General features: G+C 35.8%; 2 protein-coding genes across 3 annotated transcripts; both read right to left on the bottom strand.

Annotated features, from left to right (window-relative positions):
• Nucleotides 1-1,796: 1,796 nt before the first annotated feature.
• On the bottom strand, nucleotides 1,797-2,501 carry LOC110696764. Its single transcript, XM_021874111.1, has 2 exons — nucleotides 2,270-2,501; nucleotides 1,797-2,150 (listed from the first exon to the last, which is right to left on the bottom strand). The coding sequence occupies exons 1-2, from the start codon at nucleotides 2,498-2,500 to the stop codon at nucleotides 2,028-2,030; spliced, it is 354 nt and encodes a 117-aa protein (XP_021729803.1). The 5' UTR covers nucleotide 2,501; the 3' UTR covers nucleotides 1,797-2,027.
• A 5,260-nt stretch (nucleotides 2,502-7,761) lies between these two features.
• Nucleotides 7,762-13,390, bottom strand: LOC110696519 (immune-associated nucleotide-binding protein 9-like). 2 transcript variants are annotated; one of them, XM_021873828.1, is made up of 6 exons: nucleotides 13,202-13,390; nucleotides 12,197-12,445; nucleotides 11,159-11,436; nucleotides 9,591-9,755; nucleotides 9,372-9,506; nucleotides 7,762-8,146 (listed from the first exon to the last, which is right to left on the bottom strand). In XM_021873828.1, exons 2-6 carry the CDS (start codon nucleotides 12,426-12,428, stop codon nucleotides 7,934-7,936), a joined length of 1,023 nt encoding a protein of 340 aa, XP_021729520.1. In that variant the 5' UTR covers nucleotides 12,429-12,445; nucleotides 13,202-13,390; the 3' UTR covers nucleotides 7,762-7,933. The 2 variants fall into 2 exon arrangements, with proteins under 2 accessions (XP_021729520.1, XP_021729519.1); XM_021873827.1 differs by lacking the exon at nucleotides 13,202-13,390 and adding an exon at nucleotides 13,032-13,051.
• Nucleotides 13,391-14,810: the final 1,420 nt, after the last annotated feature.

Here is a 14,810-nt window from a genome sequence, read left to right as displayed (position 1 = left end):
AGGTTGAGAGACGTGATTGGGTATGATAAGGAGTCGTCGGTTTTCTTGACAGACCGTGAGCTTGGGCTATGTGCTGCATTGAGGGAAGTGTTTCCAGGAACCTCGCACTTACTTTATCGATGGCACATTAACAAAGATGTGGAGGCTCGGGTCACTGCTATGTTCAAAAACAAGAAGATTGGTGCATCTTTCAAAAACGGAAAATGGAAACGTATCATGGACGCTGCAACCGAGGAAGATTATGAGGCCGCTGTAGATATAATGAAAGATAAGTGGGCAAGTTATCCAGCAGTGATACAATATGTAGACAACACATGGCTTTGTCATAAAACGAAGTTTGTGACATTTTGGACAAACCAAGTTCTACATTATGGCAACACCAGCACTTGCAGAGTTGAGAGCCAACATTCGGCCGTGAAGATGTGGTTTGATTCCTCGACAGGTTTGGTGTTTGCTTATTGTAGTTCATGTATGTACTTTATTTTAGGAATTTGAGTTACAAATTATAACGGTTTTTCTTTATAATGTGCAGGTTCTTTGGATACCGTATGGGCTCGAGTTCATAGCCACATTGGTAATCAAATCATCGCAATACGTAATGGTTTGGAGGCTTCTAGGTCGAAGATCGGTCAAAAGTACCGACAGTTGCCACTGTCACGTATAAACGGGAAGGTGTCTCAGCATTGTTTGAAGGTTCTCGATGAGGAGACAAGGAGGATGAGGGAGCTGAGTTATCAAGTGCACGAACGATGTGGATGTGCAATGCGTGTGACCCACGGTTTGCCCTGTGCTTGCCAGATACATGATTCGCTAGTTGCTGGGACAGGATTGTACATAAGGCAAATTCACCCGTTCTAGAGGACCTTGGTTATTGGTTCTGGTGATGATGGGACGGTGCCTGGCAATGACTCGACCGAGGATTCCGCACATTTTCGTTCTCTGATGGTGGAGGTAATCGATAGTGATCCTGCTGTTCTTCGAAACGTGTCTCGCATCATTGAAGAGGAGCTGCATCCGGATCATTCTGATCTCAGAGAGCCTGTTGTAAACCACCAGGTTTGTGGTCGACCAAGAAACAATGATACAAGACGTGATCGTTCTTATTTTGAACATGTAAACCGCCAACAAACTGAACGCGACGCAAGACAAACAGGTACGATTGAGTGTTGTGTTTTTCACATAAGTCAGCGTTCACTAAACTATTAACTGAAACCTACATTTGTGCAGGAGATGTAAATGACATTAGCCAAAGCCGTTATCGACACTCGCTTCCAGGGCCGATGTTGCCTTACATCACAGGATGGAAGGATGTCATTGGCGATGGGAACTGTGGGTTTCGTTGTGTGGCCGAGTTCTTCTTCGGTGATCAAGGCCGATGGTATGACGCTCGAGAAACAATAGCGAATGAGGTCCTCGGTTATCGAGCCCTATATGAGAGGATTTATGGGCTTGGAAGACTTGAGATCAATGTGCAGCGTATTCGATGGGACGGTGGGGCGGTTGATTCCCGTCATTGGATGGTTGCAATTCAAGATTTATTTCCTATTGCGACTTGGTTCAACGCAGCGGTTATTATTCTTGGTGTAGGCCAAACACCAACCTGCTACTACCCATGCCTCACGATATTGCCGTTGCGGGCAAGAAGGGGGGTCATAGCACCGGAGCGAGAGTTTGTCATCGCTATAGTTGGGGGCTCACATTTTATTTGTATTGAACTTGCACCAGATTTGCCATCCCCCGATTGCAAGTTGGTGGACCGAGAACCACGACCCAAGTGTTGACGGTTGGGATCAGCGTTACGCAGCTTGAAGGAACATGTGGGATGCCTTAATTAGATAGTGAACATATTGTTGTACTTTCATTTATGTTAAACAGTTGTAGTTATGTAATTTGCAATGAATTTAACTTAATTAAACAAAATTTCAACAAAACCACAAAAACAGTTATTCAATCTTTAAAGTACATGACGAATAAATAGTACATAAACGAAATGCGTACAAGTCAAATAAAAATAAAAAACAGCAAGTTCACAACCCCATCATCGCCCTCCAATCAGCTCGTAGCGCCTCAGCCATTGCTCTTGTATCACGCGATAGGCTCGGATACTCCTTCAGTGTCCTATTGATGACCTCCATAGACCGACCCATCCACTTCAATTAAAAAAACAACATATTAAATAAATCACAAGTTTTTTTAAAAAAAACAACATATTAAAAACAACATATTAAAAACAACATATTAAATAATACCAAAAAATACAACTACTTACGTAATCCGTGTTAGTTCTCTCTGGCAGTGTGCGACTCTCATGTGATGACGCAACTGGAGAAACACGTGGATGAGAAAATCGGTAGAGCCACTGCATGTAACCAGGACCGACCGTAGGAGCACCACCACCAAGTCTGCTGAGGGCACCTATCACGACACTGAAAGACACACCAGGGACAAACCGAGTCCACATCACAGATGTCATCTCTGGCGGAAAGTCAACCCGATACATCTTCAAGTTCTTCGGTCTCTTAGCCTTCTCAGGCCTGATAATGGCTTGTGGAATGCCCTGGACGTATCCAAGTTGTCGAACCACTCGATCAGGCATGTATGACTCAATGATGATACGATACTGGATGCAGCCAATGAAAAGAGTAGCAGGCACGCGTCGTGCTGGGTCAACTCCGTACGGTAGCCAGTTAACTTCATTGTTAGTCAAATGATCCAACCTAGCCCGAAAAGCGAGAAGGCGCTCCATGCTCTTGTTAGGGCACCCCGATCCGACATCCCAGGCGGACGCACGAGGAATAGCAAGCTCTCTGGTCAAGGTCCCCTGCTGAGGCCGAAAACACGGAAAGTACTCGTAGATCCACGCCTGCAGAAGCGTAAGACAACCAGCGATAGAATCAGCATCTCTTCGTGATGTTGTACCCAACTGCCGGTACATGTATGCTAGCACAGCAGAACCCTAGGAGTACTCACTAATCTGAACATCCTCAACAAACAGCTCGTTGAGGAAGGAAGGATGAGTACGGTTTCCACTCTTGTCCAAAAACAAACAACCGCCGAGTACTAACCACAGGTACGCCCTGTAATGGAAACTGAAGGGCCTCTGCGCCTCCAAGGTCGACTCCACTATCCTCTCAGTCAGGACCCCACTACCCTGCCATACGGTTTTGGTACCGCACTTCTCATTCAGCTCTTCCTCAGTCATATCCAAGGTAACCGAGCACGCGTCCCGTAAAACGTCCGTGTTAGGAGTAGTGGAAACCATGGAACCGTCGACACGAAGCCCTAGAATATGATACACATCATGCAGCATGATCGTGATCTCCCCAAAAGGCATGTGAAACGTGTTCGTGTCTGGCTGCCATCTCTCACAAAAGCAGAAATCAAGGGCCAGTCAAATCGCCTGAACATGATCTCGGGTAAGTGAGATAGACCACTGCCATCAATCGGTTCCAGGTGCTCCTGCGGAAGACGAGCGCGCCAGTTACCCAATTCAGTACACAACTGTGTCCTGCTCAAACACCGCAGAACGTTTCGCTCCTGCCCACCCCATATGTAGGCAGACACGTGACCCCCAAAACTAGGAATAACAGTACCATCCTCAGGCCCACCTGGCATCAGCTCCTGCACCACCAATGATTCTGACGAGCTGGTAGAAGCTTGAGCTGGTTCACTACTACTAACATATCTCCCATGGTCACCCATATACACAGTACGGTAATCCTAAGGGTCGTACTGTGCATCTCTAGCAGATTGACTTCCTCGATCTTCATCCTCATCGTCAGATGAAGGCACTCCAGTAGACGAATACATGGGGGCGCTCCCCTGTGACTGATGCTCCCCCGACCAAGCACCAGCAGTCCCATACTGCTGCTCATGGTGAAACGGTGCCTGTGAATTTCCTGCACCACCTAACTCCCTCCTAACAGACGCATTCAAACGTCTTGATCTTGCATGACGAGGACCAGAACCCTCAATCTGCATTAAATAAATAAGTACAGAATCATATTTCAATAATAATTCATATTCAAAAAAATCAAATCAAAACTATAATAAATCAAATCAAATAAACAATAATAACAACATTACTAATAATAACAATAATATTATTCTTACAATACTAATACACTACTAACAATAACAACACACTAATAACACACTACAAATAATTTCAACACAATAACAAACCAAATCAAACCTATAATTAACCACAAAATTGCCAAAATTAAAACGCAACGACGACAACCCAAAAAAAACAATTACAATAACAATAACAACAATTTAAGTCAACAACCATAATACATAACAACAACAGCAGCAAAAACCAATACAAACCAAATAAAATTTACATAACAATAACAATACACAGCAACAACAAACTTATTAAAATAAAATCAAGAATTATTGCTAAACTATAATTATTGCAAAACTAAATCAACAAAAAATACATAACAATAACTATTGCAAAACTAAATCAAGAAAAAAATTATTTTAATGCCACAAATCAAGGATAGAAATATTTTCAAATTAAAAATTTAAATAAAAAATAAAACATGCAACAAATCAACAAAATCGAGGACAAACAGAAAAAAATAAAGAAAAACATAAATTAAAAAACAAAGGAAAAACAGAAAAACAAAAAAAAAAGGGAAAAACAAAAAAACAAAAAAAAAAAAAAAAATTCTGGGAACACCACTTCCGCCCAGAATTTCCGGAAGTCAAGTGGAACTTCCGGAAATTTCAGGCGGAAACCCTACTTTCGCCTGAAATTTCCGGATGTTCCTCATGACTTTCGGAATTTTTGGGCGGAAGTCCCCTTCTTCATATTTTTTTTTTTTAAATTCAAAATTTTTTAAAAAAAAAAAAAAAAAAAAAACTCACCGGCTCGCCGCCGCTAACGCCGCCACCACGACCACCAAACGTCAACCTAATTCTTCGTCGGTCTGCCATTGTCGAATTCAACGTTTGATTGCTAGATTTGCTTGAGTTTGAGTAACCTTCAACTATTTTGGTTTTTTTAAAAAAAAAAATTCTGATTTTTTTTTTCAAAATTTCTGATTTTTTGGAAGGTTTTAGAGAGAGAAAGTGTCAAAAAGTGATTTTGTGAGATGGGAAATGTCTCGTAAAGCCCTAACTTAGTTTATCGAGTATTTATATACGGAGGGCAATTTAGAAAATTCAAGTATAAAAAGTTAGCGTCACCTAGTAAATTGCGAACGACGTTTAACAACACCCTTTTAAAATCTATTTGCTCTTCAATTTTTGGGGTTCATAGCATGTTTATTGTTCAATGACTTGTGTTACTTGTGAGTACTACACTACTACATACTCATCACAAGGTCTTTACAACCCGGTTCATAACTTTACTATTCTTGACCATTCTTCTTTTACCAAAGTTTCATGGGTGTTCAGGGAAGTCTCGCTCTTATTGTTTTCCATCTAAGTTTCGACTTAATCTTTTATAAGGAAAAAAAGAAATTATAACAAATAATGGTTTTGGCACATTAGCACCTTTTCGGTGTAGTTAAGAAGGTCAAATCAACAATCAAAAGCCAATAGGAAAAGAGCATACTACCTTTGAAACTTTTATTTGCAAGTTAATTTAACGTTGTAATTTATACAAGGGTCTTTCATGGCCGCCCTAGTGATTAAATTTGTTTTATTTTTTGTGGTTATAACTATAAACATTTTACTACCTATATTAATTTTTAATTGCAACAAAGGGGTATTATTTATGAGTCATAAAAAATTCCTGTATTACAACTAAAAATTAACGGAGGTAGTATTATTATTGTATGCAAACAATATACTCCCTCCGTCCCACAATAAATAGGACGTTGGACTTTTTTAACTATTCATGTATTGGTTTTGATCATAATTTTTTACTAATATTATAAAAACATACTTCGTATTTATTATCATAAAATATGTTGTTAGATAAGTATATATATATAAAGCTTTATAATATAATTTTAAAAATAATTTTTATTAATATTTAATTATATAAAAAATAAGTCAAATTAGTGCATCGGTATGTGTGGAAAGTTGGTTGTGTCAGTTATTTTGGAACAGAGGAAGTAATGCTAAATGATGTTTTTTCAATTTTAGTCATGTCAAGTTGCTACCCAATTTTTTTAATGCAAGCATACCCCGTTATTCATCAGAGCCTATAAGACTCCGAAGTCCGAATTAGGCCTCAATTGGAAGGAAAGTTCTTCCAATAAGTGCTAATGTGTTCTCATGTCTCGAACGCAAGACCTTGATTTAGCTAAGAACTAACTCCCTTAACGGCTGATATAAGACCTTGAAGAGCTACTTTTGTGAAGACTTTTTCTTTTCTTCTTTTTTTTTCTAGGAAATACTTTTGTTAAAACGTGAGCAATTACTAAACAACTTGCTTTTGATGTAAAACTTTGAGTAATTGAAGATGCTTTCTATCATTAGACATATTGCGTCACTATCTCGTGTAATATCATTGCCTTAATTAATAAAGCATGTGGACCCCATGGCTAATTTGTTTATGTAGCAAAAAGAAAAATGTTGGCATGTCAATTATCTTTCTCACGCCTTAGTGTTTCAATAAATAATTTGGTGTAGGTTTATGTATGGGAAGGGGACTTGAGAAATTGACATCCATGTTGAAATTATGTAAAAAAAAAAAAAGGGACATGGAAATAGACATCCATGTTGAAACTTGCATATTATGCATGTTTGGTAGGTGTTAGTAACGGTGAAGTTGTTATAGTAATATCTGCGGATCGATGTAAAATTATAAATCTATCCCTAAATACTTTAATTTTATATAAATTTCACTATTATTTTTTACCACCATTAAAGCTGGTATTGAATGGTGATACAAATAGACAATTTAATACACATGTATGAAGATAAATTTTCATTATCATACCATTAAAAATATACCTAATTTATCGCCACTTATCAAACATATCATAAGTGCGTCGTTTGTATTTTAGGCAACATTCGTACCATGTGGTATCTGTTCACTTATTTTGCCTTAAGAGTTAAGACTCCCCTCATCACTTTAGTATAAGCATATGTCCTAAGCAAGAAAAGGAAGAAAGCCTCATTGGCTTCTCCTTGGTACGAAAGTTCATAAATAACAGAGACCACCTCCAATCTTCTCATGCCTCAGATTGAGAAGAAACAAGAGTAGAATGTGAATAGTTGATAAAAGCATATACTTTTGGAATATTGTTGGCAATCATGCTTGTACATTTGTGCTGGATCACATAAGCAACTCGTACATCAGCATAAATTATTGTAATTTATGAGTAGGTAATCAACCTCAACTTGAATGAGATAAACTACAATAACTTATTGTAAGACATAATACAGCCTTATAAGATTTTTTAATTAAAAAAAAGGTCTTTAGAAAGCCTAGAATAACAATTAAAATATAAAGTTACTGAACAGAATTAGTCATACTGGTCTCATACTTATTGCAAATCCTAGTACATCTCTCCTTTTGCTTTTTGCCATTGGGATGTATAGTTTCTAAACTTTCTGGACTTCGCCTGCCTGAATTATCTTTTCATTCTAGATGTGCCTCTGAATGTACCATATATGCTGTACCATATATGCTTAATTTGACGGCGAATTGACGACCTTTTATTGTTCTGCCAATGTCACCTCAAAATCCTTCTGTTGATTTTGTTAGCTTCATATGAATTAGCTTCAGAGTTTGATGTAAGAGAACATAACCCCAATATATAAAAGATGATGTGCAGAAAATAAAACAGCACATTAAAGGGGAAAAAACACTTCATTCGCTTGATACCAAATATTTGCAATACTTAATCCATCAACCATGACAAGAAAATATATATACATACATGCCACAATCCATAGTTATAAAATACTTAGAATGGTGTTTTATGCCTCAAAATAGATTAATAACGTATGGTCAGAAGCCATATCAAAGAATGGCACACTTGCCACTAGCAGCCTGCTTCCGGAGCTCCTCAGTTTCCTGCTTTGCCCTCTCTAAGTTCTCCCGAAGCTTTCGAATCTCATCATTTGATTTTGCCTGCGCAGCAAGGGCCGACTTTTCAGCCTTCAGCCTTGCAGCATGCTCCTGGGCCAACTGTTGTTCCAGTCTTTGAGTAGTCTCCTTCAGCTTCATTTCAACCTACGCAAGGAAAAAAAATATGTACATTATTTAAAGTTTTCCCGTGTAGAAACAAGGATATGGGTGGGAATTTGAGCAAAAGACTCTTCAAGAGATTCATCTTCAAAATCAATGACCCTGGTTAATATTATTCTAAATTCAATCAACCCATCAATCAATTGCTTCAACTGTCAGAAGTCCAATCAAAACTCAACACTTCTTTACAAATAAAAATAAATAACACTTCGTATAATAAATATAATCATAGAGGGAAGAGTGAGTCTCCAACTCCAAATAAATAAACTTATCAGGTACAAACTTGATACGAAAAGATGTTACTCGATGTGGAACTGAAATTCACAAAATACACACTCCAGCCAGCACTGTTATGTCTCAAGTCTCAACCCTGCCAGAAAACTCATCATCTAATTGGCTGGCCCAGATAAGATGTTAGGATAAATGAAGCTTCAAGCGCAGATAAGATACTGAGATCACATATACCTTGAAGCTTCCATCAAGGTAATAACAATATTCCTATGAGATAGTCAAATATTAAAGCATAGAAACACGTCTTAGACACCAAACACCCTTTCCCCCCCAACCCAACAACCCCCCCCCCCCCCCCCCCTTCCTAAAAATTGGCACACTTGATACCAAAGTAGTACACAACTTTCAGATAAAGTCACAGAGCAATAATTCTCCTAGAAGGCTGAGATAATCTATATTTACTGTACGTCTGTACATGCTCATAGCTTACAGAGGGTAGGGTGCATATACAGGACAGCAGGAAAGTTTTCAACACCATTAGATACTTCATATTTCTTCATTTTTTTAAAGACTTGCAACATACCCTTTTCAGTCCTTCACACATTTTGAAAACAACCTTAATAACTCAATTCTTCTCTCTAATCAGTGTCAAGTAATTTTAATTAATTTGTCTGTTTATCTTCTCTATTACATCCCTTAAAACTGTGACAATGGATATGTTGCATTTGAAAAGAAAAAAATGTTTCGTGTATCTTGACCTCAAGATTGCAGTAGATAAAGTCAATACGTCCAATTCAAAAAGCATACCTAATCCTATTATAGGACATTTTCTACTAAATAAACTTTGGTCACATATATTACTAAAAACTGGAATTCAAAACATAAGCAACCCATAACACCAACTGATCTCTGACATCAACTACCTATCAAAAAAAAAAAAATTGTCAACTCAAATGCCAAGCAGGAAAGAAGACCAAACCATTTCAGTTATCCGCTTGAGTTGTTCCTCGTATGTTTTATGCATCTGCTCCTTCAATGCAGATATCTCTACTTTATCATAACCTTGTAAAGAGTCAACATCTTTTTCTTGGCGACGGAGTTTCATTGCTCCTTCCTGTAAAATGAGGTGCAACAGTTAAAAGGCTATCATGACTACAACAGAAAAGTGATAACACATTTAGCATCAAAATATCCTCACCTTCAGTTCCTTAAACAACTCATCTGTGTAAGGTCTCCCTCCATTCGCTTCTGAGACCTTGTCAACTAGTTGAAGAAGCTTCTGCACTTGTTGCTCCTTCTTCACAATATCTTTCGTTTTGTTATCAAAAAGAACACAGCGATTCTTAGAAACATCAAGAATTTTCTGCAAATACAAAATAAAGTATAAGAATCAATGTATACATTCTGTAAATCAAGCAGACTTTATTTTGTAAACCCAGGAAAATTTTACCTAGCACCATGACCACTTGAGAGAATAAGAGCCATTTGTGGCTAAAAAAAAGGTTAAAATATAGTTTCAGAACACTACCCTCAAACTTTGGTTGATTAGATTGCCTCAAGGATGATTTAAAGTGTAGATCTGCTAAACATATAGCATCACTTTAGCTTAAGCTTCCATACATAATTAATATAATTTCTTACAAAAAACCAAGTATTTGCAAGATAGATTAGCGAATCTAATTTACACTCAAAAGAGCCACCTAGCCAACCTGATCATGACAATGGTAACTCAAAAACTACAAGAAAAATTAACTAATCTAAATTCACATTCTCACCAGAGCCAGGTAGCCACCTACCTGACCTGATCACTGCAGTGACTCTAAGATCCAGTACAAACTTTGACGATTCGGAGATTAATAATGTGGACATAGCTCATTATGAAGCAAAATAAGGTTTCAAAAATAAAATAAAATGCATAAAGAACACTTGTAGATTTCCTAAAACATAATCTATTGTATGAGTCCCATACACTATCCAGCTAGCTAGAAGGAAAGCCATTTACGACAAGCTGTAAACCCTAAACTGAGTAATCTAATTAACCCTGTTCCTTGTTGGAACAAAAAGATGACAAAAAAGGAATATTGTGACTTGTGAGTTTAAACGAGTGACTAGCTCTATCATAGAGAGCAACAAAAAAACAGATAAAAGTTACTGCATAATCCCCAAGCTCTTCTATAAATGTAGGCATGTGACAGCTACTTCAAAGTAAGTTATACCAACCTTGAATCATATTACTGAGAAAAATACCCTTAGACCCAGAATAGTAAGAGGTTTGATGGATTATTATTATTTTTTTTTTTTTTGTTTTTTTGTGAAATCCATACAATCCAATATCCAAAGACGTCGTTGACTTAACACATGCATGACATCATGCAAAATGCAGAGGAATTTCACATTCAATCTATCATTCACATTTACAAAATTTATGGCATGCAAGGAGCAAGTAAATAAGTGCATGTTTATAGACTTTATACATCTACTAAATCAACCGATAAAATATTGCAAGATTTAAATAGTGCTAAGTTGATTTCTAGGGCTCTAGCCTCTAAATAAGTTCAACTTCTTCACTGGTATGATTAGTATACAAAATTATAGAAATTTTTTCAGTATTAATAAATTTAGGAAAACATCTGTAATTATACTCCCTCCAACAGGAAATAATAGTGACTGAGACTATAAGTAAAATTGGAACTGCAATGTGACAAGTTCTGAAGAACTGGACAGAGATAATTATTACATCAAACAAAAGCACATATGCAAAATTACCTTCAAAGGCTCTGGACACTCACGGCCCAAATATTGTTCCAGAGTTTCATCATCATCTTCAAGCTCATCACCTCCCGTAAACACTACTATCATGTAGTCAGTAATTTTGGGGCCAAAGAACGTTTGCAGGCTTTGCAGTGCCGCTTCCTCTTCTCTAGAGAAACGTGTTCTCACAGAGAACACAACAAGTATAGCATGTATACCATCCTTAGCCAACTCAATACATTTAACGATCTCTTTGCCGATAAATTCAGGTCCAACAGAAAAGTCAAAGAGCCCTACAGTTCCAAACGAGCATCATATTTAGAATAAGGGCATAGATAAATTTGTTTAAAATATTACAAGTATAAAGTATATAAAAATATAATCAACAAAAGCTCAAGAATTATAAAATGTAAAAGAAAAATTATACAAATTTTTTATAACAACAAAGTCTTAGCCGGCTAACATGAATCGCCACAAGAAACCGTCCACGAAAAACGTAATAAAGAAAGAAAAGTGATATAATGAAAGTGGATTAAAAATGAGTTAAAACATAGTGACCAATAAACAGGGGCAGTATAAAAGTGAAAAACCAAAACGAGGATATAAAAATAAAATTTCAGATAGTTTTTATAATGGAAGGATAAGGGGAGATAAAAAGAAGGAAGGAAAAACATGTGTATACAAAATTTTTGCTAAATATGATTTTTTTCAACTAATAATATAAATTTTAACAATGAACATGAGTGATTCAATATACTAAAAGTTTCACTCTTTACTAAAAAAAAGGAGCTTATGCAATTTTTTTAGAGCAAAAACCTGTGTTCCAGTCTAAATGATAAATGCTAAAACAAACGAAAAAATGGCATCTTAAATTTAATATATTGGCACTCATGCATGAATTATACAAGTATTTTGAATTTCAGGTGGGCAAGATTTATATATTCTCTGCTCAATTGACAAAATTGTATATATAAAATCTCTTGACAACCAACAATTAAAAATTATAACAAAATAATACTTTTAAAAAAAAAAAACACATTTGACATCACATACCAGGTGTGTCAATTACATTGATAACTTGTCCATCTTTAAGCATGGTAGATTGGAGTTCAGAGGTGCTTGTAACACCAGATGAGCTGGCTCTAGATTTATATGCCTTTCTTCCAAGGATGCTATTTCCAGTTGCACTCTTTCCATTACCGGTACGTCCAACCAAAACAATAGTTCGAGCCCCATTCGATAGGGAAGGAAAGTCCCAATCATCCTCAATTGAGCTTCCACCCATTCTATCAATTGGTATATCTGCAAAAAGGTATAATCTGACCTTAAATACAAGAGCCTAATTAATACATCAATCAATGCAAAAGAAAAGCATATCACATTCTATATAATTAGTCAATCAAACTCATCAAAGCTAAACCCATGTAAATTATTCACTGGTTATCATCAAAAGTAAGAATTTATACTATTCCTCAGTCCCTTAAACATAAATACTTTATCGAAGGACTCGAAAAGCAAAGTAGGCAGGAATTAGTGAAAAGAATGGAGAACAAATAATCCAACTAAAAAATAAATACAAACCCAACATTGGTTTAAAACCCTTCAAAAAAAACGAAAATCTTATAATCAACAAATCAAACTTTTAAGCTTGATTATAACATGAATCATAATTACATTAACTAATATACCAAACAAAGCCAAACCCTGTAAAATTACACAATCAAAAGAAAAACCCTATTTCTCTATGATCACAAATTGATCAAAAACCCCAATTCAACCTAGATTTCTAACCAATGGAGGAATCTAAATTCACAACAACAAAAAAAAGGCAATCAAAGAACATATTAGAAGTTAATCAATATGATTAATGACAGATAAAATTACATACCCATCATATAAATTCAGTAGAAAAATTAACTTTTTAAAAAAACCCAGAAATCACAGCAATTTTGATGAACAAAATAAGCAATTAAGATGTGAGAAGATTGGAATCAGCAGGAAAATTAAAGAGAAAGAGGAATTGGGGAAGATTGATGAAGAAGAAAGGGTAAAACTCACCAGAGAAGATTAAGAAAAACAAAACCTTTGAATGTGAAGGAATGTAAAACGACAATTATAAATGCGTCTTTGGTATATTTATCAAATTTTTGACGGGAATATTTATCAAATTTGAAGAAGAAGAAGAATTGGATAAAATATGTATTACTAGGATGAGCTTGACATGGAGTGGGTAAAAAGTTTTATCACACCAAATTTTATCGCAGCTGCTAAAATTGTTTTAGAATTTTGCGGAATTATATGATGTATCATATATTTTCCCAAAATGTCCTCATTAAATTTTTTTAAAATTTGTTTTCCTCAAAGAAAAAAATTAAATAAATAAATTTTGTTATACAACCGAGTGCATAAGTATTTTTTTTCAGAGCATTTGAAAATCGAAACGCCACATCAGCAAAGTGCACGTTAGCAAAATTAACGAATAGGATTTGAGAGTTTATACTCAAGCATTATAATAAATTTAATTACATTAGATAATTTTTTTTTTTTTTTGAAGGAAACATTAGATAATTTTTTTAAGTTAACAAAGATAAGTAAAATAAAAGGATAACACAAATTTAAACAAAAGATAGATGTTTTTTGAGAGTTTAATATATATAATAGAGTATAGTTGAATTTAGCACAATGATATTCCATACATTTAGGGGTGGGACTTTTCAAACCGAACCGTGAAACCGCCCGTTACCGAACCGAACCATCACGGACCGATCCGTTTATAAACCGATAAATGTAAACCGAAAACCGAACTGAACCGTTCAATATCAAACCGAAACCGAATTGAACCGCTCAATGTCAACCCGTTACGGACCGTAAACCGATAACAAACCAAACTGCGCAAATCCGAACCGAAACGAAACCGAACCGAATGGTTTATAAACCCGTTAATGACCCAAACCGTTTATAAACCGAAACCGTTTAAACCGAAAAAAAAACCGTTTAAACTTAACCATTTGTAACCCGCTAACCGTTTAAACCAACCCGTTTATGAACCGAAACCGTTTAAACCGCACGTATAAACCGAACCGTTATAATCCGCTAACCGTCTAAACAGAATTGCCATAACCCGTTAAACCGTTAAAATCGAACTGTTTTCAAATCGCAACATGTTTAAACTTATCCAATTACAAACTGCTTAATTCAAATTGAATTATTTACAACCTAAATGGCTAAATAGTAAATACAATTAAATAATTAATGTTAATAAATGTAGATCTAATCAAACGGCTTAGGTTTATACAAAGGTTTATATCACCTAGATCTAGGCCAACGACATTATTAATATCGTTTTAGATTACTTATTTATTTTAATTACAAGATATATCATTTGTATCTTTTCATTCCAGTAATAAAGTCCACCCAAATTATCTTCATTGTTCCTTGATATTCATGATCATCCAATAAGATAACACAAGATTGGAGATAAATAACATTAAAATTAGAGTAATATCAACAAGCAATTAAAAAAAGTCACCATTTTCATTGATTAAAATTCACAATACATATACCAATACATAATGAAACTACTATCACTACTACCCAGATTAGATTTCAGATTTATCAACTGAAACATCATCAAGTTTAGGGTTGCAAAAAATGATACATGATAAGA

The sequence above is a fragment of the Chenopodium quinoa genome, unplaced genomic scaffold (assembly GCF_001683475.1).
Source record: "Chenopodium quinoa cultivar QQ74 unplaced genomic scaffold, ASM168347v1, whole genome shotgun sequence".
Classification (NCBI taxonomy): domain Eukaryota; kingdom Viridiplantae; phylum Streptophyta; class Magnoliopsida; order Caryophyllales; family Amaranthaceae; genus Chenopodium; species Chenopodium quinoa.
The sequence above is the reverse complement of the archived record's forward strand: the minus strand, read 5'-3'. Positions and strand labels throughout refer to the sequence as shown.

Bases quoted from the DNA above. Each gene is read 5' to 3' on its own strand.
- LOC110696764 (XM_021874111.1), bottom strand. From the start codon at position 2,500: ATGTATCGGGTTGACTTTCCGCCAGAGATGACATCTGTGATGTGGACT. The intron at 2,151-2,269 runs GTAAGTAGTTGT...TTTTAATTGAAG, and splicing joins AGAGAACTAACACGGATTAC to TGGATGGGTCGGTCTATGGA.
- LOC110696519 (XM_021873827.1), bottom strand. The intron at 9,507-9,590 runs GTGAGGATATTT...CTCATTTTACAG, and splicing joins AGTTGTTTAAGGAACTGAAG to GAAGGAGCAATGAAACTCCG. The intron at 8,147-9,371 runs GTTTGGTCTTCT...TTCCTTGCGTAG, and splicing joins TCAAGCGGATAACTGAAATG to GTTGAAATGAAGCTGAAGGA.